The following is a 24,581-nucleotide window of genomic DNA, read 5'->3' on the forward strand; positions in this document are numbered from 1 at the left end:
GCTGCCCTCCAGCATGCTTTCTGTCCTTCCTAACTTCACGTCATCTGCAAATGTATTAAGCATATTTCCTCTTCCATCATTCAGACCATTAACAATGAACTGAACTGAACTCAGGACAGGACCTTGGGTTGTAGAACCTCACTTGGGCCATCACTACTCTCCACATAAAGGGTCTGACCAATTTCTCTCCCAATCATCCAGACCATGTTTTTCTAGCTGGCTTATGAGAATGTTATAACAGACAGTCAGAAGCCTTTGCAAAACTAAAGAATATGACATCTACTTCTTTTATCCTGTCTACAAGTCTTGTCAGCCCCTTTTAGAAGAAAATAAGGGTGGTTTGACGTGATTTGTTCATGGCAAATCTATGTTGTCTGCTAGTCATCTCCTTATCTTGCAGTCATATAGTTTGTTTAATCATTTGTTCCAGCACTTTTCCAAGAATGGAAGTTGAACTGACTAGCTTATAATTTTTCTGCTCCAACCCCACCCCCCATTCAGGATCTCTTGAGGAAAAACTGCTCAAAGTTCTGAGATTTCTTCAACCAATATTTTAAGTATCTGAGGAGGAAGTTACCTAGGTCAAGCTGGCTTGAAAACTAGCCTAACTAATGCCCTAGCTTGTTTTGTCCAATTCTAGGCTGACATCTCATGCCTTTAGAAATACGCTAATAAGTCACTCTGTCTTTTTGATCAGAAAAAAGTGCAAAAAGGCATTCAGCACTTTGTCTTTCACAACTATCTGTTGTGAGTGTCCCCTGACCACTGAAAAAACAGACTAAAACCGAAGTCATATGTATATTTTCATATACAGAGATTTGTATATCATTTGATTTGGTTCTCTGTCTCCAAATGCAGAGCTTTACAGAGAACCAAATCAAATACAACTAATCAGTATAGGGACTGCAAAGGACCAAGTCCACACCTGTGCAAACACAGGCAAGCACATCATCCTGTCCCATCATGAAAGCATTGCGTGGTTCAGCGTACCTGCTGTCACAATTTGGCTTTATGTGCATTAACAACCGGAGATTCTTTTTGTCGAATAAGGGATAAGAGGAAGAAGATATATACCTGGTGCTTCTGTTGTGGGATATGGGCTCTTTTCTTCATTTTCATTGGGCTGATAATCATCCACGTTGATCTGACAGAAATGGAAGGAGAAGAAGCAAAGCCTTTATCAGACAAGGCAGGGGGTTTTCATTCCCTCAGAAACCCAAGCTGTTCATGCCGTCACTGCACAGAGAGATCTGGCTGGCAGCAGACTTTACCTTGGTAGCAGGTGGGGATTCTCCATCAGCAGTGATCGATTTCAGCTCGATTTTCTCCTCCTTTGTCTCCTCCTCCACAGCTGTTTTTTCTATCTCCTGTTTCTTTTCAGGACTAGCAGTCCTAAGAGTTTTACAAGATAAAAAGCAAAGAGTTACAAAGGTGAAAAGCTGTTTCCCTTTCAGGAGCTTCATGTAGTATGGTACACACCATGAGAACAATCAGCTGGCTGGCACCTCCATTCTGAGTCCAGCGGCTCCACCTTGTCCTCATCCACAGGCAAAGGCAGAGATTCTGCTCTAATTCTATATAGCATCCTTTTATTTTATAGCTTTCTCAATGGCATGTGTTTGTGTGAGTGAGTGTGCATGTGCATGGGGAGGAAATATGTGCCTGTGTGTTTGTGCACAAGCGTATTTTAGGTCTGTCACTACAGACCTTTTTGTGCACCCAATAACAAAGGCATGAACCATTTTCAACCTATGGTTGAAATGTTGTGGACTTGTCCAATCTTGTGGACTTCCACTAGGTTGCCTACAAAGTTTTGCCCCTCAATGCACTCCCAGAGCCAGGGAAACCTGCTGACTAGCATGCAGGACAAAACAGAAAGATCTGCACAAGAGATTCCCTCCAAGCAGCCTGGAAGACAGTGATCAAAAATAAATAGTAAGGAGAGGCTTCCCCGCTGTTGGCAGCTGGGAATGACAGAGAAGCTCTACATCCAGCTCCTAAGAGTCTGCAGAAACACTAAAAGAACTGGCAAAAGAATAACAGCATGTGGCATCAAAAGAGAAGGAAGCTCCTGACTCTTATGTCATGGGAACAACAGTCTGAAAATATGCCTTGTATCTCCTTGCAATCAGGAGATTCAGGGAGATTCAGATGGGATTGTAACATTGACACCATTTCACACTCATTCTCTGCTGGTGCCCTGAAAGCTCATCAGTCACCCAGACTTCCTTTCCTCTGCTCACATTACTGCGACTGTGGAGACTCCCAGCTCATGACACCTTCCTGTCCTTTAGTTTGAATTCTTCTACATTAAATCTTTTTTATATATAATTCCATACATAATTATATTAATCATACATATATAATCTATATACACCCATAGAGAAGTTATACATATGTATTACATATACACACATACTTACACATATATTGTGCATAATGTGTGTAATCATACACACAGGAATACATGTGTACGAGTGTAGTTAGCTGTATGCTAATGGATTTACCTAGCTAGCTTTTTTCTTTCTTTCTCCTCTTCCTCCTCTTTCTGTGCAGATGTTAAACTCTCAGCATCAGCAAGGTTGTCCACAGCAATGGCCAAAAATACATTCAGCAGGATATCTGTTTGTGTGCTTCTTAAAGAAAATGGACTTTGAAAACCGCAGAACAACATTATACCCAAGGTTTCTTAATTGAAAATTTTTAGCAACCTGTCATCAGATCTCTTGGATTTTCAAAACTTCCATTTCACACAAATGTTCAGGATGTGCATATCCAGCATGCACAAACCCACACTTTCCATTCAAATGGCTAACACAGGGTGTGGGGTTTCCAAAATTTCACAACAGAATGACTGATATAAAACATTGCAGTCCAGACTTATGTTTTAGTTTCCGATTTCCCAAAAGAGTTGTGCTTTGTGCAACAAATCCCACTGAAGATAAAGGGAGAGCTGAATACTTCACATCTTTGATAGCTTAGGTCACTTTTATTAAAGCACTCTTATATTCAAGAGCCTCATACTATAAGGCACCTGGGCTTTCCAGTTTTGGCCTACGTAGTTGAGTTGAACAACCTCATTATAGGTATTCTCACAGACATGAGTGGATTTTATGGACAGCAAGCACAGCACTCTCATTAGCATTTCTGAGGCAACCAGAAAGAAATTCATTTAGTCTGAGCATTGAAGGGTCGAGCTGACAGCTCTGCCATCTCCTAGCAGAGAGTCCATGCATGGCCAGTCACGCCCACGTAGCTGAAGGGCAAGGAATCCCAACTATTTTCTTGTCTTGCCGGTCAGTGTTCAGATCTTGTGTTACAAATCTGAGCATCAGCTTCTTTTTTAAATTTCTTGAGCCTGGGTCTTATTACACTGTGATAGCTTTTAAGTAAACCCCAGTTCAAGGCTTAGTCTGGAAATATAGCTACCCCTTCCCTGTGCTCCAAGGTCTAATGGCTCCAACGTCAGCCAGCATGTAGAGCTGGCTCACATTTTCCTCTGCAGTTCACAAGGAGATCCAAATTGTAGCTTTTTTAAGCTGTCAGGCAGACTGACTCCCTCGACCTTCAGATAAGTGGAATTGCACCATCTCACTTTGAAGAGAAGGCATGCAGGTCAACTGAAATGTCAAATAACAGGGTTTGAGAGATCTGAATTATGAGGAAAGGCCAGAAGAGCTGTGCTGAGACTACAAGGTGGCTTTATAGAAGAATCAGTATAAAAAGAAATGTCACCTCTGACACAGGGGGCCGTTTATTAGGGAAGCAGAAACTAAACATGAACAAATTTGGAGCAAACTGAGATATGGAACAGAACCATAGCTTTATGTTATATGCAAATTCCTGTGAAAAGACACTCACAGCCTAATCATGCAATGTGCTTTGTACCTCCTGGGATATGTACAGTGCCCTCATTTCACCTTGAAGCCAGACAAAACTGAAGTTACTTAATACCAGTACAGGCTGGAAAACAATACAGCGCATGATTTTCTGTTTGAAGAATGCACAGATTGCAGTAACTGAAATGGAACATGGTTCCTGTTAGCTTATACATGAATTAATATATGATCTCACATAAATCAATTATGCCAAACGTATGTTACTCCTATTACAGCATTCGTACGTAGCATATTGTAGATTATACATATTTTTATTCCACATAAGGCTTGGATGAAATGATATGGAATATATTATTGAAAAGGCAATTAAAGCAAAAATATGCAGTAAGTAGAGTAGGTACACACAGAGATTAGCTTCTGGAGAAGGCAGGAAAGAAAAACCTATGAGAGAATTAAGGGCAATGAAAAATAACAACACTAAACACGTAAAGATACTAAATAGAAGCTAGCATGTGGAACCAGCATGTAGCTGGCTCTTACAACTGTTTATATGCCTAAAGTCTTAGCACTAGCTAAAATCAAACAAACTTGTTTCACTTTTGGCAGTGCAAAGCCAAAATTCAGACCTAGGGAAAAGGTAAAAATGTAAGGTATGAAATTCATTATTTTCTGACATAACAAAGTAGTAAAGGGTGGCTTTAAATTCAGCCCCACTTGGAGAAAAGAGTAGCATCAAAGGATACAGTTTCCACAGATGAAGAGGATGATGAAGTAAATACAGACCAACATTCCTGGAAAAGAGGGGCCGCCATAAGCCATGATCCCATCATACATCACCGAATTCCAGTCCTCCCCAGTCAGGATCTAAATGACACATTCCCACCAATAAGGGATACAGTGTTAGACCACATAGAGAATTTGAAAACCCCAGTAACACAAAGATATCTACTATCCTAGAGAACACCCCCTCCCCCTCAGGATAGTTGGAGACTCTGGCTGTGTCCATCTAGAAAATAATAAAAAAAACCACAACAAACCAGGGAGAATGTGAAGCCAAACAGCTCTCCCAGACAATTCCGTTCAAGTCTCCCCACCTCTCACAGGCATTTCCTTCCCATGTGCCTGTTGTTTGAGACAGGCTGCACAACCTACAGCACTGAAGTCAGCCCTCGACACAGCCCTCTCCACCACCTCCCTTCGCCTTGCACGTGAAATCGTGATCCTGATGCTCTTGGATGAATAATCCCCAAACTGCAGTCAGTTTAAAGGCCATTTGGTTACTTCTCTGGTGCTGTGGGCAGATATTTGTTCCCCAATACTGTGAGAGGGGGGAGGACAGCTGCAGGCTTTGGCATGCAGGTGCTGCCCTGGGACATGGCAATGGCCATTCCCTTGTCCTACCCTGCTAAGATCTGGTGGCCTTGCTACACACAGGGGCTTTAGCTTTGTTTCCCCATTTTGAGAGGGAATACCCCTGTGCTGGCAGCACAGCGTTGCACCTTGCTCCTGGAGCCATTAGCCTGACGTCCAGCCCTGGGGACTGTCCAGCTGCAGGGTAAGAGTTCAGGACCAGCTCTCTGTTTTGCCCCATTTAAACACAATGTGTTGGCCCCATTGGGACCACTCTTGCCCTTACCTGAAACACAGTGAGGAGGGACTGGGGGAAGTTGTCAAATGTACTCCTCCTGGTCTGCATCTCATCAAAGTTAAACTTGCCCCCAAAGAGCTGCATCCCCAGGAGTGAGAAGATGATAATGAAGAGAAAGAGAAGCAGCAACAGGGAGGCAATGGAGCGGACTGAATTCAGGAGTGAAGCCACAAGGTTACTCAGGGAGTTCCAGTATCTGGGAGAGAAAACAGAAGCAGTCAAAATTCCTTCAACCCAAGACAGGTGCTCATGGACTGCACAGGATATTGTCTCAGGCTGCCTTGTGCGTATAAGCAGGCATTTCCAAACACCCTGTTAAGCAGTGAATCATTGACGTGCTTCCCTAAGATAATGAGACCTACTGCAGCTAATGAGTAATTTTACTACCACACGTGTACACACACAATTCCCCTCACCCCCCACCCTGTACACACACCCAGAAGATTATTGCAGCACTCTCCATCTAAGGCTCTGTAAATCTTATATCAATATACGGTGATTAGTTCTTGCTGCTTCAGTGAGTTACATTCTAACCAACCTCATTACAACACTCACAGATGTTATGGCAGCCAGAATACCTCACTCCAGAGAATGGCCTGTAATAACTAACAAGAGCAGATGGGGAAACAGTTTGGCAGCAAATGCAAACTTGTCCAAAATCTGGTGTGCATGAGTATGTGCTTGGGCTCACTCACAGATAGAGGTTGATAAATTTTCTGGGATTGAGAGGAAGGAGAAAGATATTAAAGGTCCTTTTACATGGATCCTAAAAGAGACTCCAGATCTACATTCATAAAAGTCCAGAATTTCCTTTGCTCTTTGAAGAGCACACCGTCACTGCTTTTTTGGGCATCAAACCCACCATACTTCCTCAAACAGGCTGCAGAACACTTCGAGGGCTTCATTCAGGAGAGGATGCCTAAGACCTGCTCTCCTGGTATATTCAGGCTTGTGCCCAGATCAGCCTGATATATAATGCAGAGAAAGAATCTTCCTGCCCCTGTGGTCCCGCTTTAGGGCTCAAATTGATGCCAGCAGCATGCTCCACTGCAGCATGTCTGTTTGCTTGCATTCTTTGCCAGCCTGCAGAGTAGCCATGTGTTGGAAAAAGCCTTTAGAAAAAATGTCAAAAGAATCCACTACATCACCCATGAAGCAACTTCCAGTTCAGTCTTGCATCTGCTCAACCACTCCTAGTCTACTGCTTAGCTGGTCATGACCACTTCTCTTTTATGCAGTTTTGAGTCTGACAGAGCTTTCAGACCGTGCTGAAGACTAGCTGTCATCTTCCAGTTACCTCATTTTGAATGCACATTACTAGCAAGCTTCAACAGGTCAGCAAGCCAACAAGGTTTGCCTTTGATCTCTAAAGTCTGCCTTCTAGCATAAAACCTCCTGTGGCCTACCACCATGCTTGGAAGTTCCACCATGGCCAACACCCTCCACTCCCTCCTCCCAAAGCCCATAACACTGAACCTTTCTTTCCTTAGAGGACTCTGAATTTCTAGCCATATTTTCCTCGGAGAAAAAGGTTTCATGTGAGAAGGATGGCAGACATTTCTAGTGCTTTCGCTCCTTTGAGGAAGTCTGATCCTTCAACATACAAATCTGTTCTGAAGGTATTGTGGTTGTTAATGTGAGACGAGTTCTTAAAATCCCAGTTAAATCAATATTTTTAAAATGTCAATGTAAAAAGAAGACTTCCCTTGTCCCCTGTAAGACAGGCATGTTTGAGCAGCCCAATCACTTTATGAAGGTTAGCAATCTGATCTGCAGAGGGACACTGCCATGTCCTCTGAAGTTCAGCAACTTGTTCATCTCCAAGGGCTGAGCTTCAAAGCTAACTGTGATGTTTTCCCTCCAGCCCATCTTCAGCACTTCAGAGAAAACTAGAATGCTTTAAAGTTTAACTGCAATTAAAGGGATGAGCAATGAAAAACTACAGAGCAAAGGTAAGGGCATGGAAACTGTGGGCTCAGTGCCACCAAATGTCGGCACTGAATGTGCAATGTAACAGCTTGCTGTATTTGCGTTTATGCTTACAGCTCACATACTTTCACACTTTGCGAGGAAGAAAAAGTGTCACAGGAAAAGGGAAAACTTCATTTCTGATGAAACTCAACTGCTTTTAACATCCTTAAAACAAAAACTGGTGGGGTTCAGAATATCTCTCCAAGCCCTCCAACGTCAGCCAGGACAGATTTTCTAGGTCTTCCTAGCAGTGCCCTTAAGAGGCATACAGTAGAGCTGTTACCCATCTGAATAGTCTCAGTGACTCACTTAAAGCTTAAACACCTTGCTATCTCAGAGAGCAACTGCACAGACTTTCATCAGCTCTGCATTTCTTACAGATGGCTCAATACCTGAGATTCAGTTTCTTACGTGACTATCAAACTTAAAGCAATTAACTGAGATGACCTGGTGATAAGATTAGTGCTGTTTTATCTGTGCACTGAGTGCTAGCTAGAAATACAGCACCATTAGAAAAGTAAACAAACCAATCAGGGAAAAAAAAAAAAAAAGAGAAAAAGGAAAAAGGAGAGGATAAGGAAGGCTTGACTTGACTGGGATGCGAAAATCACAATTGCCTTATCTTAGTGTCCTAGAAGAACTGAGGTTACCATCTGTCACATTAGGTCGTTGCAGAAATAACATGAACAGCCCCTCAAAATCAGATCTGGGGTTACTCAACAAAACACAAGGCTTTTAAGTCAGGAATGGATGAAGCCCAGACAAAGGAAAAGTCTCTCACTACTTCATTCTCTTTGGTTAATATACTACAAAGAAAAAACCAGCTACAATAAATCTCTTTGCACTGCTGGATGGAATCAGAGGTTTTGGACCAGTCAGCATATAATGGGAGCTATGACAGAAAGCACTGCTGCTTTGTCAGACTTATAGGGAAATGAATGTGCTTGTTAACATCTCCCGCTTGCAGATCTCAGACCCTTGAGGATGCCAGTGAATGAGGCACTGCAAAACCCCAGTGAGCAGGATGTGATTATGATCCCAGTTTCAAAATGGAGGAACGATGCAGATAAGTTAAATGGTTTGCTCAACATCTCACACAAAAATCAGTCGCGGAACTGGATTAGGACTTAATGTGTTCTTTTATTCTCTTCCCTCTCCTCCCCATTCCCTTTCACTATGTCTTTATGATACTGGCAATCACAGATGCAGAGCTTAAAACAGTAGCAACAGCTGGCAGTCTCATTGTAGGAAAGCTTCCCACACTGTTCATCCAAGGTAAAACCACTTTGAAAGCAGGTACAAAAAGAAGATGCCCTGTCTCTCCCCCCCACAGTTAACAGAGACATATCTAGTGGCAGGATTAGGTACAAAATATCAATCTTCAGTATGCTGTTGCAAATACATTGATTTATTTTTTAAGTATAATGCACTAAATATAGGGATTTGTAAAGCAGTAAAGGACTATTTATAAAGAGAAAATAATTTGTTTTCTCATATCCCTGTAAAAATCAGGGAGACTAAACCAAACAGATTATATTGTCTGCTTGTCTAATGTGCAAGACTAAGTAATTCTGAAGTGTGTTTATAATTTTGGAAGAAACGTTTGCTCTTGAAATTCTAAATGTGGTTTCTAAAATGATGCATTGTTCATCTGATGGTGTCTTTATTTGTTTCTATTATATTAGGGAGCTGTGTTTGTGTTTTCCCTAGAAGTGTATCATCTTGACGCACCCAGGATTTGTTTGTGCTCCATGTTTAGCCTGAAAAATCCATACAAATATATAGAGATTAGGCTACCTACTGATATACTCCCACCAGAGTAAATTTCCTGCTTTGTGACTTTTTAATGGCCTTGATTATTGCTATTTCCATCTCCACCGTATGTCCCCATGTCACTGCTCATGAATATATATTTGATATAAAACATTAGACTATCATCCCTCCTACTCTTCCCAGCTTTCTAGGATTGTATCTTTCTGTATTATCATTGCACTTAGGTGGTGTATTCCACCAGTATCGATGATGTGGTCAATAAATCATCACTGTATTTAAAGCTAGGTGAATAATGGAAAAATTTGTATTTTACTGGAGAACATTAGAGGTGGAAGTTTTTCTTTAATGACAGAATATTCTCTCCTGCAGTAAGACATGAGTGGGCCTAAAATACTGCTTTGGAGGCTTGTGCTAGGGCCTTCCACATGAGGGTGAACTTCACCCACGGAGGGGAAAACTCATGAAGAAAATTCTGAATAATTAAAAAACACAGATAAATCTGAGACTACTGCAACCTACTTGCCAATATTTTAGGAACAGGAAAGAAGGCAAAATCTGATTAATACATTATTCATTAGGAGTTATTCCTCAGCTCTGTGCTTTACACATAGACCCCTATACAAATTGCAGGAGACATATTCCAGGTAATATTTTCTTCCATGCAAAACTGTATTTTAGTCCTGCTGCAGAATGAAGGTAAATATAACTAGTCCTACTGCTGGTTGATTCCAACATTACATCTCTGCCAGAAGCTTTAGGAATATTTGAGTACTCCAATAGCTCAAGATTCCTAAAGTATTAATGATATTCTCTTCTCAACATTTGCCTTTATTAGAGAATTCTCTTAGCTAGATTATATATTTTGTGTAGGAGTGGAGAAATGTCTTGAAAAAACAATGACCTCTCCAGGATGCTATGTCGAAGCTTATGCTTTTATAGCTATTGGTATGTTGCCCTGGGTGTATCTGATTACCCAATGCCTGAAACAGCTACTGGTTTCCTCAGAAACCAGGCCTGGGGCTCAGTGATGATAGCTTTCAGACCCAAAAATACAGGAAAAACAGTCACCAGACCAGAGATCCCCACTATTTCTGAAAGGGCAAAGATACCTTTCTTACTGGAAACTCTTTGTTAGCTGGAAACTCTTTGTTAGCTGGAACATTTTCCCCCTCTTCTGTGATCACACATCTAAACAGACCACCTCTTTAAAATTTTTTTAAGTGTTGTAGGCTTGCTTTGGCCCCTCTCTCTGAGACTGTAAACTGATTTTCTGTTTCTGCCATCTGACCTTGAAAACCATGCACCCTGCCAGAAAGTTGAGGCTCAGAAGCTTTAAGGGTAAATCTTGTACGATGCACAAGTCCGAGTCTGTTGTTTTTTCTGCCTCACAGCTCTGCCATCTTGACTACCTTCCAGTTTTGGTCTTGTTTTTCTCACGCACTGTGTTTTTTATCTCAAATTTGTCAGAAGTTTCCTTTGGGGGGAGTTTATAGCAATTCTAGGGACATTTTCATAGCTGAGGTTGCAGAAAACACACTCTTTCACCACCTCAGTCAAACTTTTTACAAGGTGCTGACTGGTGCCCACATGGGAAAAGGCAGACCCTGTGCTGCTTCGGGTGAGCACTTGGATAGATTTGTTCCAAGAGCTCCCATCTGGGTAAGTTGGGAGCTGATCTCTCCTACAACCTCCCCTCAACCTGAAGAACTCCTGCCAAACCAAGCTGGTGTTTTGAAGGTACCTGACTGCATGAAGCAGCGACCCCACTGTCGCTTTATGCAGAGGGACCGCACAAAGAAGGAAAAGGAAAAAGAGGGGAGACTTGATTCTGGAAAAGCCTGGTTTCTTCATAAAGCTGCTGCTTCATGCTGGACTCCCCGACTCCTCTGAGGAAGAGGGGCTGGCAACATCCTTTGCCTATAGCTGCTAGTGTTGACACTATCTCCCATTCAGGCCAGTGTTGAGTCTACTGGAGCTGGCATGGGCTCCTCAGTCAAATGTTGTTTTGGCTCAAAGTAATCTTTCAGGCTCCTCTCTGTCACCATAAAGCAACAGGAAAGGTCACAAGGCTATCTGATGGGGTTTTTTTTCACTTTGTCTATTGCAGGGAAACCTAAGAGCCCCAGCTCAGCTCACATTATCCTTCCAGACTTCAGTTTAACAAGCTGCATGGTATCAAGTGTCTCCAGTCCCCTGTGCCAGATTCCTCACCAATCCTTACTACTCACATCTAGTCATATCCAGTCTGAAAAGCCCTCCCCACCCTGCCACAGACTTCAGAAGATGAGGACTCTCAACCTAGCGCTCCCACTCCCCAATTAGTGGTAGAAAAAGTGAAAAAACAGAGATATGAGTGACTTGTATCTATATATGTTATGCATTGAGCAGTTGCCCTCCTTCATTCCCAAAGAAGCACAAAAGTACCTTGTGATTTTAAATATTCTTAGGAGTCGAACACATCTCAACACCGAAATGCCCAGTGGTGACATGATCTTTGTCTCAACCAGAATCGTTTCCAGGATTCCTCCACACACAATGAAACAGTCAAAGCGGTTGAAGAGGGAGACAAAATAGGCCTGGAGACCAAGGCTGTACATCTTCAGCAGCATCTCTGCCGTGAAAAGAGCTAGCAGCACCTTATTGGCAGTGTCTCGTGAAAAACAAACAGAAACAGATTAAAGAAACTTAGTCAAAAGATCATCACAGCTGACCATTGGCCCTTGCCTATAAGAAACGCCTTCTGGGATCAGTCTGAAAGGTTAACTTCATATAAGCTTGGGTCAAAGAATGGACTTCAAAAGCGTGGGCATCTCATTCACAGAAATGTTTTACGAAGATGGTTACCGCGATTCTTATGTATTGCACATACAGCTGTGATGTATTACACAACCTCACAACCTCCATGGCAGTGACATGCCTTCCTGTGCACAACCTCCCATCACACTTGTCATCTGCAGATGAGAGTGGGAATTGAAGAGCTGCTGTGCTACCTACTGTTGCTTAATTAAGCCTTTCAGCTGCTCTCACCTCCAGTGAGGATTCAACTGTTCTGCAGACAGAAGAACTTTACAAATCACTCTTCCTTCCTCACCTCCATGGCAACTAGAATAAATGCCATTTCAGGGAAAACCTTGGAGAACCTGTGGCTCCCAGTAGCTGTCCATAAATTTGAAACCCAGTTGCTGCACATACATATTTAGCAGAAGCTCCTGATTTCACCTACACCCAGTGGAACACTGTTTTGGCTGGAAACAAGGAACTTGCATTTTCCCTGAGATTTCTCCCATTGTAGGCAGATATTTTGTTGTATTCTTTAAGATTCTCCACAGACAGAGGACTATTTGGAGCTGTGTGTACTCCTTTTACATTGTGTAGTCTAATGCTTCAGCTCCTCCCTCAGCCCCCTTTTTTGACACTGACCACAATAAACAGAACCATCTGCCCCTCCTCACCTTGGACCTCCGTGAGCCAGTCTGGCTGGTTGTAGTGTTCAGAGGCAATGGTAAGGGTGTTCAGAAACACAAGGAAGATCACCAACCAGTAGAAAACATTGGATTTGACAGCGGCGCGGCACTTTCTTCTGCAGAATCGATTCCATCGGCGCCAGTAGCGACTTGAAAAATTGGGGAAGGAAAAGTTCTTTTCAGATAGGGATCCTTAGGCTATTGCAAATCTCTGTCAAGAGAGACTCTAGTCTTGATTTATTGTTCAACAGTGGTGGAGAATAACTTTAAAGTTCACCCTGAAAAATGTTCATTCATTCTCATCTGAGTTGACAATTGTGATCATCCTTCCTTTAGCTATAGGAATAAAGTTAGTCCTAAACCAATTTGCAACATTTAGGGGCGAATCAACCACTTCAAGCAACGTCTTAATCTGATTAAGACATCCACTGCAGCTACCCTGAGAGGTTTTTGAGCCCAATTCCCACAAAAATAGTTATTGTTCTTGTATTTAATGTTTGTGGCCTGCAATGGGACCTTGCCCAGGCTCAGAATAGTCAATGAAAAGATACCCACTATACACCATGGACCTTTGGATTAAGTCTTTGGAGAGGTGATGTCAGATAAAATCCATGGAACATTTCCAACATTCACATTCAGCAATGTTCAGGAGTAAGCGCAACACGCGGGCTGACTCTGAACAGAAAAACAAAACTTAGGGGACCTCAGCATCACATCTTCACGCCTGGAACTAAGGATACCATTTGCTAATCAACAGACCTTTTAAAGTTTGCCTTCCATGAACACATCCCCTTGTGTCACTGATTTCTGAGGGTAATTACTAACCACAGAAGATATTTAAAGCTAATTACACACCTCCTACTCTTCAGAATTTAACTTGCATAGCAACCAGTTTCCAGGCAACACTTGCCACTGTATAATTTATCTAATAGTTTTATATAGATATTATATACATATATGTGTGTGTGCATGTGTGTGTTTATCTCTAAAGAGACACACAAATACACAACATTACATGAAGTGAGAACTTTTCTTGGCTAGTCTTCTCTTATGTATAATTTCCAGTGATAAACTATGGCCATACTTGAGGTCAGGGTTCAGGATCTATAAGAACTAAAGCCAGGCAATATGAACATTGCACACTGGCCAAGAATTTTGCAACAACATTTTAACAGGTAATCAAATGCAGGCTGTTTTAGCTATGCAATTTATAAAGGCACCCAGTCTAGCTAGCACAAATATTTAATAAGGGTTGTGTGGTTTGCAGTGGATTTGGGGCACGAAATGATCTTCCCGACTTTCAAAATGGGCACAACACTTAGGCATTCATGTCGTCATTACATCATTAGCAATCCCCCACACTTATGTGTGTACTTGTGCACAAATGTGCATGCACGTCACCATGTGATGATACAAGTGTTTTTTTGTGCTTACACCTATGTACAAATAAATCCATGGATTGTAGGAATACGATCATGTGTGCAACTCTTTGCAGAGGGATGCATATAGACAGCATGTATGAATATGTGCATTTCTGAATTTACATTACTGTTCGTTATTTAGATAAGCTGAAGGACAGAGCTGCTCAGTTGTTCCAGTTATTCTGAAAATTAATTTAGGTTTTATAAAATTGACTTTGAATTCAGAGTTATTGAGGCAGCGAGGCTCCTACTGAAGATGTAGAAATGGATTGGGACCTCAACAACCAAGTTCCGTGAGTTCAGTCAGCCTTTCCAGTGGAAACTCCCAAATGACCACCTGGGGAGTGCTTCACATTTTCAAAAGCTCTAAGTCAACTGAAAAACAAATACCACCAGAAAAACTCCACACGTCCCATAGTAAAAGGGAGCATTTCACAAATAAGATATAAACCTCATCAGTTGAAAGATTTACAATAAAGCAAAACAGAGTAGTGCAACAAAGTGTAGGAAAGAGAACCTTGAGCTGGCAGGGTTGATGTGATGGATGTAGTATAATTATGTGGTTGAACTTTTTTTTCTTCTGCTTTTATATTTTATGGCTTGGGATATGTAGGTAGCAATCAGATAGGTACTTCTGAGTGAAATACTGTCATTAGTCCCTGTGCCTTATTTCAGTATGAAACTAAGAAAAGGGATCTTGATTTTTGGTAGGTGACTGACTAAAATCGGACAAGTTTGGCAGTATCTCCCAGAATCACCACTGTGTCCCACAGATGCAGGAGTAAACCACTTCACAAAGTAAGGAACAAAACCAGTGGAAAGGAGGAAAAGCAAAAGTTAGTTTTACTTACCTAAACTTTGATTTTGAGATCCGATGCCTGAAAGACAAGAATTGCCATTAAATTCTCTGAAGCTGTCCCATACCTCCCAGGCTTTTGTGAAAATAGCAATAGAAAGAAACAAAGTTAAGCTCAATTAATTTTTTAATGGATGCTGTTTTTTTCTTGAATCCCCTGTAAGTCAATGTAGGCACTGGGCATGGCCAGAATTCCCTGATATACAAATCTTGTTTTTTGGCAGAAGACATGAAGTCATGCCATGATGGGATCCTACCACCAACAGACATCAGTGAACTAGGTTTTCTTTTGGGTAAAAGGATAGTCTAATACTAGGGGTACTCTGCATCTGCTGCCAAATACATTTTTCAACTAGAACTCTTTTTTCTTTTAGTCACTAGCTTTTTTTCTTATATTAAAATATGTATGACTTTATACAGACAGACTTGTTGCTTTCACACATCACCTGTCACTTCAGGATATATAAGCACATTATGAAACCATGGGAAAAATAAGACTTTCTTTTTTTTCTAGCAGTTGAGGGAAAAACAGTACATGGTAGATATTTTCAAACTTAGATACTAACACTTATTTTTCTTTATTATGTATGTAAATTGGTTTGAATTCAAAAGGATCTGAACAATAGCGGATTCTGTTGCTATCAATGAAATTTTGGGAATGAAACATTACTGAAAAATTGGCCGTGTTCGCACTATATATGTGTTTAAATATCTAATTCCATGCACTTGGATTTATTCAACTAAATAATCTCATTAGCCTTTTATGAGAAGTCACGGGCAAAGAGACAGAACCCAATTCTCTAACCGCTACTTTGCTCTGCTTGACACGTGTCCTGTAAAGCCTTTGAACTCTTAGGCTCTCTTTTGGTACATACATAATGGTGCACAGACAGAAATAAAGGTATGTGGATGCAATGACATGAGTCAGAGGTGATTTAGGAAGCTGCAAAATCCACTACCAGTTACAGAAGAAATGAGAACCTGGAGAGTGACTATGAACAAGCTATTTCTGCTGGGTTGAAGCATTTCTTAAGGTTTCCGCTATGATAGGAAAGTGATTCATTGTTGACAACAGTCAGCAAAGGTCTTACTGTACTGGCTTAAAAATGGATTCACTGTTAGCAGACACAGGACAAAGTAATTCTCAAAGCATCTAATGCTACTTTCTGTAGCAGTCTTAAAAATGGTCACATCCCTCTTTGAGGACATCAGTCACTGACAAGCAATCAGTGATGGGTCAGTTTCCTTATGTGGAAGAGATTTTAGTGATAGGAACATTTCACCAGCAGATGGTCCAAGCAAAAAAAAAAGCCTTTGCACTGAATACATCATTCCTGCTGTGTCACAGGCAGCTTCTCTAGGCCACATACTAGGCAGCAGTGTGGTTACAGACACATGCAAGAGTTCTTCTGATAAAGAAGAAATAACGCGCTGGCTGAACAGAATGCTAAATTATGCTGCAGAGACAAAGCGAGCTTTAGCAAGGATGATGGGTGAAGCACCTACAAAGCACATCCTTAATGTTAAAGTTATCCCAAATTTTCACTGAGAATTCTTGCTTGGTAAGCACTACCTACAAACTGTAATGGATCAGATTTACAGGCAACAGGAAAGAAGGCTCAGAACAAAGACAGACGCAAGAAAAAGAAGAAAAATCTCACAATGAAGGAGAAAGCTAGGCACTGAAAAGGAGATGGCAAGGACTGTCATAGGAAAAGACTGGGGGGGGGCTTCGGGGGGAAGAGAGCAAGAGAGATGTCATGGGGAACCTGCCTGGTGGAAGCTGAAGGACAGGGAGCATGAAGTTCTCCAGTGACCTCTCTGGCTAATGGTGTCCCAGTAACAGAGCTGTGTGGCATTTAAGGAATCTTTTATTTATTTAAGCAAAAGAGATGTGGCAGGTGTAGTACTCATCGTGCATGTGATAATTATATCTTTGGAGCACTATGAGCAGCAGCCAAGTGCATTCAGTGCTCCCACAGGTTAGCTACAGCCTCCCTCCCCATTGCCTTACTGCTATGGCAGAAGGCTTTATCACATGTGGGTGTGCTATATATATAGAACAGGACAAGGAAGGAGGAAGAGATTTATATTTAGAGGCAGAATCCAAGAGTGAAATGGAATTTTGGAAACACAAACCATACAATAACTGATTCTGAAAACATTATGTCCGAATCGGAAACACATTTTTCAAATGACCATTACAAGATCAAGAATCTTTTGTCTTTCAGAATGAGGGTTCACTATGTCACATACAAAAATGCTTTTATGCCACCTCTAGGGGCTGTCAAATAGTCTGGATCTGGGGCCTTGCCACAGCCTCTTTGTGATGCTCCAAACTGGCACTTGCCAGGAGTTCAGGGTGGACCAGATTCTCTGCTGAGTTTAAACACAGATCTCTTTCGTCCCTGGTATGCTGTGACCTTTATGTCATTAGGAAAATGAGGGCATCCCCATTTGTGTCCAGTTCTGGAATGTCTTGAGAAACTATTGTTTAAAATCATGGTATAGGAGCCTATATGAAAATCATTTCAGATCACTACTGAGTATTTTTATCATAGGAATGATGTAACTCAGATTATCTTTTAGAAAGACAAACACAAAGTCAGACCTCTAGTGTTTGACTAGCTATCTTTTATTCTTCTAACCCTTCATAGTTATGTACCACATGCAGATAAGACAGTGAAATTTAAAGATTTTATCAACATAAACTCAGGATAATCAGCATAATTCAAATGTAGTGAGATATCCTCCATTCTGAGAGATAAAGTCTTCATTTCTGTGTTCATGGTGGACACCAGAGAAGAGAAACTATGCACTTGTGAAGGATGTGACACTTATATAACAGGGGTTGAAGATTTTGTGTAATTGTACACACAAAAAAACAATTCTGGAAAAATCCTGTAGGTCTCCAAGCATGACACTAAGGCCACGTTCCAATTGTTTTCTGGGTGCAGAAATTACTAAATATGACCACGAAATTATCTGGCATGCTGGTCACAACTACTTTTACACTATATCATCCTGCCTATAGGCAACTATCTTCATGAGGACGTACAAAAGCCCTTGGATACTAGTAAAACCTCTCAGAAAAGCAGTAACACAGAAATTTACTTACTATGCCTCTAGGTTATACTCAACTTTGGGGAACATCCAAAGAGCTGCACTGTGCATATCATACAGATTTTAGAACCATGAGAACACAGTCCTGGTGTGATACTGATTCTGTTTTGGTGCAATATGGTGCATTCATGCAGTTACCGCTCAAGCAGCACAACATTTTCCCCTCTCTCTTTTTCTGCCAATGACATTTCATTGCTTCTAGTCAGGATGCTGGCAGCCCTGAAGACAAGATGCCCACCCTAGGATGCTTTTCCCATATATTACTGGGACAAGAGCATAGAGTCATGAAGTTTTCAGGAATGTATGCTGCATACCTGATAACTTCTCAGCCTAAAAAAGAGTTATGGTTAAGTTCTACCCTCAGCTATGCCTCTGCAATTCACACTGAAGCAATGGGCCTCCATCGTTCTGCCTGGTATCCTCTGTACAATGCAATTAACACTGGGCAGTTGTACGGGGACACGCAATGACAATTTCGCATTTCTGACCATTAGTTAAAAGCTTCCAGCAAAACAGAACAGATGACTGGCCCTGGAGAACTTGTGTTCTGATGTGGACTGAGATCCTACTGCTGAGGCAATCACTGAATTTCAGCAGAGTCCACACAGCAATGTCTATTCTTTTTTTTTTTACGTTCTTGACGTTCTTGCAGAAGGATTGGAGAGCATGCTGACCTGACGGGGAAGATGCTGCTTTTAAGAGAGAGGTCGTTGTTGGTCATCAGCAGTAAGAATCTACAGAACATCTTTAAGAAAATTGGACCCGTCTAGTTTAAAATTGAGCTGGTTTGCTATTCAACAGGCTTTCTTACAGGCTGGAAAAATGGGCCAGCGCTTCAGCATTTAGTGAATAATCTTGCTACCCCTGTGGCAAGTCACAGGCAAGGCCTGTCACAGGATCCGAAGTAGGAAGATAATTCCGCCTCCACAAGGGCATGCTATTGTCCTTTAGACATGTATCTAGAGCTGCCTGTGAATATCAAAACCACCTTGCTCATAATAAATCGGAAAGCAGTAGCTGAGGCTGACACATAGGGGTTGATCTTGTGTGTTTTCCTGCTGAAGTCAGCAGTGGTTTCAGAGCTTTTGGCAAACTTTTCTTACCACTGCTCCTGACGTGATGAGGACTTTGGTCCTCACAGAAGGGGGCTATCTTCTCATTAGGTGAAAACCAGGAGTAACTATAGAAAACCTGCAAGCAAACTGATTCTTTCACCTTTACCACTGGCTCCTACGCTGATTATTGCAAGAACTGCATAGGAATATGTTCCCAGCCAGAAAAGCACCAAGGGAAAATCACTGATATTTCAGATGCCAGGGAAAGCTTCCATTGGTCATAGTATTTCCAGGACACACTGTTTTCAGTTGGAAAGCCAGTGTAAGTTGCTCGTTTTGTTTTTTCCTGTTTTATTGTTTTAACCCTCTTTGGTGGAAAGGCAATTGAACTGTCCTCCAAACGCATGGAAATCCTGGCCAAGGTGAAAATGCCAAGTGGCTTATTGTTTCAGTGAAAGCAGATAATTTTAAACTCTCTTCCCCTTTGAGCTCAAGCGCTGCACTTTTCTATTGAGGCTCTATGGAACATTAGTTTCCACAAAGGTCTTTTTTTTTAGCTAATACATATGTATAAAAGCAAGCTCTATTGTGGCACTCCATATCTGTATGGCTGTATTAGAAAATTAACATTCTGGTCGTATTGGAAGATTACATATGCTGACATCCCGCACAGAACAGATTACTACTGATTATGAGCAATAGCCTGTCCTCAGGAATCTAAGACTTGCACAGCAGTAACCACAGAGGGTCAGGGAAATTACTCGCTATTGGGAAGTCCTGGGTATAAGGCTATCCTACAAATCCATTGCTCCTAGTTCCGGGTTTATCCCACTGGTTCTTGCTTCAGAGGAAACATGTTTCTTTGTACCCAGAGGCAACAGGTTATTAAAGCTGTGACACATCAGAAGTAAGATAAGTTCCACTTCCAAATGTTGTCCTTGAGGATAAAAGCTGTTGTGTTTCTACCACAGGGCAGAGGTCAGTGAAGTACGAGGCAATATCATGACAGGGATGATATACTGTGCAAGTTGTGGGACGCTTTTCAATGTCCTGTGGAACGCTACGAAATCTTTTTCAAATTCAGATGCCTGATAAAGCTAACACCCATCTTAGGAAGGGAACTACTCCCTGACACAGCTCTCCTGATGGCAGTAGAATTACACCAGGAATCAATATGAATGAGGGGTTTTTTTGTTGGATTTTTTTTTGTTTGTTTTAGTTCTAAGAAACTGGAATTACACAATAAGGAAAGAGAGATTAGATGCTAGATTCCTCCTGAAACTCCTTCTGCTGGTTTGAAGACTGGCATTGCTCCAGAGAGCACAGCTGATGAAGGCAGTTTCTACAGTATGGGTACTATAGAAATAAAAGCTTCTTTGAGACAATTCATCAGTAGGAGATAGCTTGTATTTGAAAGGTACTCTCCTGATCTCACATAGCATGTGTCTCTGTGGAGCTAAGAAAGGCTGTCAGGGAAGAGCTCCTTTTCCAAAAGGCGTGCTTGAGCCTGGCTTCTCAAGCAGATCTTTCTGTCATTCACAGACCCAGCCTTTCAAAGCTCTACAGCTTTTTATAAGAACAAAAAGAACAGACAGTAATTCTAAGTTATCTTCAACAAAAATGCTTTTTCTTTCAGTCTTCTGGGTACTTTTTTCCTTTTATCATGAGCGCATTCTGATGGCAAGGTCAGCCTGTAACCATGGTGGTGATGCTGGGGTGGTTAAATGCCCTCGCAGCCTGATGCACTAAATAAATAAATATATTACCTTTGACTTGAAATCTCCCTGCTGCTTCAGTCATGTCTGGTTGCAGATTGCCCAGTGCAGTCTCTGCCCTCTGGGAAAAAATGTGTTTATAGGAAAGCAATGGAGACCTGTGGTCACTAGGTGATTTTAGCAGGGTGGTAAAAATGAAGACTCACCCGCAATAGATGAAACTCAACAATCAAGCAAAAAACTCGTTTAGCCACTTCAACTGTAAAAGTAAAATCCAGAGGGCAGATGAGTACTCAAAAGTCTGTCCCTAAACTTCAACTAGAGTAAATCAGGATGGTATGACTATAATTATTAATGTTTACTCAAAGTCACTAGTACTAGACGAGGAACTTGTTTTAAACACTCAACTGACTTCACACATGAATTACCTCTAGTCTTGAAAACTGGGCCAAATTCTGATTCTCTTAGTCAGGTTTCAATAAAAGAAAATATTCATTCAAATAAATTCTTGCTTACATTTTGTATGTTCCAGCAGGAATATTGGCCTACGGGAGGTTTAAATCAGGGCTCAGTGAGAAGAGGAGGACTTAAGAATTCTTGAAACCAGGAAAGCTGGTTTCTCTCTCTCTGCCTGAGTGTGTGATGCAGTAACAAAACAAACCAGAAAGGATTCCGAGCCTCAGAATTACAGGCAGATCTGAATGTACCCATAACGAAGGAATCTACAGCTCCACAAGTTTGAAACAAACATTTTACAAAAGCAGGAAGCATTGGCACAATTTGTATCTCACTACAGAATTTCAAATACAATGATACAGCCATTAATTTTTCTGGATGAAGGAGCCTATCCATCTCTTAGAGATGAAAAGCAATCTGAGTGAGGCCTTGAGGATCTTAACTGTCCTTGGGTAAGGGGTAAAAAAACCTTTCTCAATAACAGACTTCAATTTCCGTACTATACATCACCCATTTTCAAATGAAGTGGAAAGTGGCAAGGAAACTGTTTATCTCCCTGAATCTTACATGTCCTGCTCTGATGAAACTTAGGGCCCTGTTTTAACATTTACAACATGGGAAGAAGAAATGAAGTTCTGTTTTCCTGTCATTTTCTTTTTCCCTAAAACGTGTTGGACGTAGCCATCCCCTCTCCTAATGCCAGGAGTACGGCGATTGTGGTGCCAGATCACAGTACTGCCATTCTCCTGTGGGCATGTTGGTCTATTTTAAGTATACTCCATCCTAAGTCATGATTATGTTTAGAGTTGGGTTTAACTTCAGCTCTCCTAGCCACGTGCCAGCTAAGACAATTATATTCTGCTTGCCAAAATCCCCCATGCAGTTTCAGTGCAAAACAAGCTATCCCTCATACATCTCCTTATACACTTGTGTCCTTTGTTGTTAAACACCTGCCACATTTTACCCTGAAGGTGGCTGAATTCTAACACTATGAAAACGATCCCTGCATTTACAGTTCATAAAGTCCTTTAGGATCCTTTGGGATTAAGGACATTAAGTGAATGCAAGCTGTAATATTAAAAATATATGCAACTTTATACTAACAGTTGCCATTGTTGTTGGCACTGTATAGCACCAGGGGACTCATTGTGTTAGGAACCATAACTGCAGAATAGAGATGATTCTCCAAATTGGATCCAGCTGGAAGAAGTGGTCACATATCCAGCTGCTGCTTCCTGTGATGTGACAAGAGCACAAGCAACTTGGTGGGGTGCTAAAGGGAGGGTTACAACTGCCTCAGCGCTGTGAATAGACCTAGCTTGGTTCTTTCAGAAAAGAGTTCATAATCTAAACTAAAATGCCAGACTCAGCAAGTAGGCAACAGCAGGCAGGTGAAGGGAATCTATCATACATAATTTCTCCTGGGGTTTGTAAGTCGCTGGCTGGCACTTACAGGAAAGCAGACTGAATTTACAACATATTCTACATATCACATCTTGTAGTGCAGATAAGATCTCTTCAGTTTGTAGAGAAAAGGGCCAAGGGTGGGTGTGAGAGATACAATCAAGGTTTACGAAGTCATGGAGGTGATAGATAAGCTGAATGCAGAACTGTTGATCACCAGATCTCACAGTATTAGAAGGAGAAGATGTTGACTAAAAGTAGTAGTGGATCACCTTAAAACAGATACGAGAAAGTACTTGTCTACACAGCAGGTAGTGAACTTCTGAAACTTGTTGCCACAAGAGATTGTGAGGGCAGACAGCCTTAGCGAGTTTAGATAAATCCATGGACGGCAGGTCTGTAAATGGCCACTGAAGGCAAAAAGTACAAGTGCGCCCCCTAACATCTGTAATCCAATAAGCATGAATTTGGGAGCAGTAAAGGGGGACTGGAAAGTGGGAAATGGCCAGGCTTGCGCACTTGCCCTCCTGTCACTGTCAGGACCTGAACAGTGGCCAGATGGACCACAGGTCTGACAAAATACAGCATTTCTTGTGTACTTATGATTAGCATTTGACCAACATTGAAGGGCTCAAGGTATGCCCAAGGACAGGACAGCCTCAAAATACTCCAGCATGGTACAAGCTATAGCACTGATATGCTTAGCCCATTTTTCAAGGAAATTTAGAGGGACTAACATATTCCCCCCACCCAGGATAAAGTCCAGTCTTTTTCAAGTCATGCAAAAGGGAAGAAAGGACTCCTCTTGCCTATTCTTGCTCTCTGCGATGCTAAAAAAATTACCATATAATATGGTATTCCATAAGGGCTATCTCACACATTCTTGAGCACCTACATTAATTACAGTGGTGCAATACCAAGGAGACATTACTTCCTCCCAACTGTTGTATTTCTTTGTCACTCTAGTATTGTGTTCAGCATTTGAAGGGCGTAGTTCAGGCTGCAGGATGGGAGTTATCATCCATGTATTTCTATTACAAGACACCGTAAAGTGTACAAGACTCATTACAGAAATTAAAATAGACCAGTCATTTCCACTCTTTGGTCTACATATACTGGGTTTGATTATCTATCACCAAAGAGGAATTTTAAAATAAGAATGCTGTTATCCGTCAGTTCTTCTTTTAGCTATTATTATGCAAAACCAGATCTGCTTATTCTGGGCATTCTGTACTTTATTTACATCTATGTAAACCCAGAGGCTCTCCACTAATGTCCTGAGTGAGTTTACATTGCAATTAAGATAAGAACCAGGATCAATAGATCTTCTGCACCCTCTCCTTTCACCCATTGTAGTGTTTTCATCCCCTTAAAAAGCCTGACATTTGCCCTGGCTTTAACCACCAAGCTCAATCCAACCCCTACATACAAATATCTGTAGATATGTACTCACGCTAGCCTAGCACCGCAGTTTTCGCCTTCAATATCTGCTCCAGGGACGTTGTCTGTGTTCACGGACTCGGTCTCACTGGTGGGCATGCTCACTGTAAGAGTCAAAGGGAAGAAAAAAGAGAGGGTTGGCCATTAGAACCTGGCACATCTATTAATGAATCACGTAAGTGAAGGAACTGGCTTAATGAAAAGACCCTCAGCTGCAGCTCCTGAGGATTAAGCAATTTGCTGAGCAAGTCTAGTGCCTCCCTGCTCAGGCCAGGCTGGGCAGGTAGACTTCAGGAACGTAACACGGGTTACTGAAATGCTAAAGAAAAGGGAAGAAGCAGCTGCTCTTTCTTACAGAGTCAGTTCCTGGAAATTTTATGAATGAGAACCATTGAAAGTTAGAGAACCTGGCAAAG

General features: G+C 41.6%; 1 protein-coding gene across 25 annotated transcripts in view; it reads right to left on the reverse strand.

The window, feature by feature from the left end:
• Positions 1–24,581, reverse strand: part of CACNA1C (calcium voltage-gated channel subunit alpha1 C) — a 489,873-nt gene that overhangs the window by 98,418 nt on the left and 366,874 nt on the right. For all 25 annotated transcript variants that reach the window (XM_054201788.1, XM_054201724.1, XM_054201725.1 and 22 more), the window contains 9 exons: positions 24,179–24,269; positions 14,968–14,994; positions 12,684–12,844; positions 11,656–11,881; positions 5,476–5,683; positions 4,583–4,703; positions 2,508–2,622; positions 1,272–1,392; positions 1,075–1,144 (listed from right to left, as the gene is read on the reverse strand). In XM_054201788.1, the coding sequence (XP_054057763.1) occupies positions 1,075–1,144; positions 1,272–1,392; positions 2,508–2,622; positions 4,583–4,703; positions 5,476–5,683; positions 11,656–11,881; positions 12,684–12,844; positions 14,968–14,994; positions 24,179–24,269 (1,140 nt within the window). The remainder of the gene's footprint in view (positions 1–1,074; positions 1,145–1,271; positions 1,393–2,507; positions 2,623–4,582; positions 4,704–5,475; positions 5,684–11,655; positions 11,882–12,683; positions 12,845–14,967; positions 14,995–24,178; positions 24,270–24,581) is intronic.

Source organism: Rissa tridactyla, chromosome 1, assembly GCF_028500815.1.
Source record: "Rissa tridactyla isolate bRisTri1 chromosome 1, bRisTri1.patW.cur.20221130, whole genome shotgun sequence".
In the NCBI taxonomy this organism is placed as follows: Eukaryota; Metazoa; Chordata; class Aves; order Charadriiformes; family Laridae; genus Rissa; species Rissa tridactyla.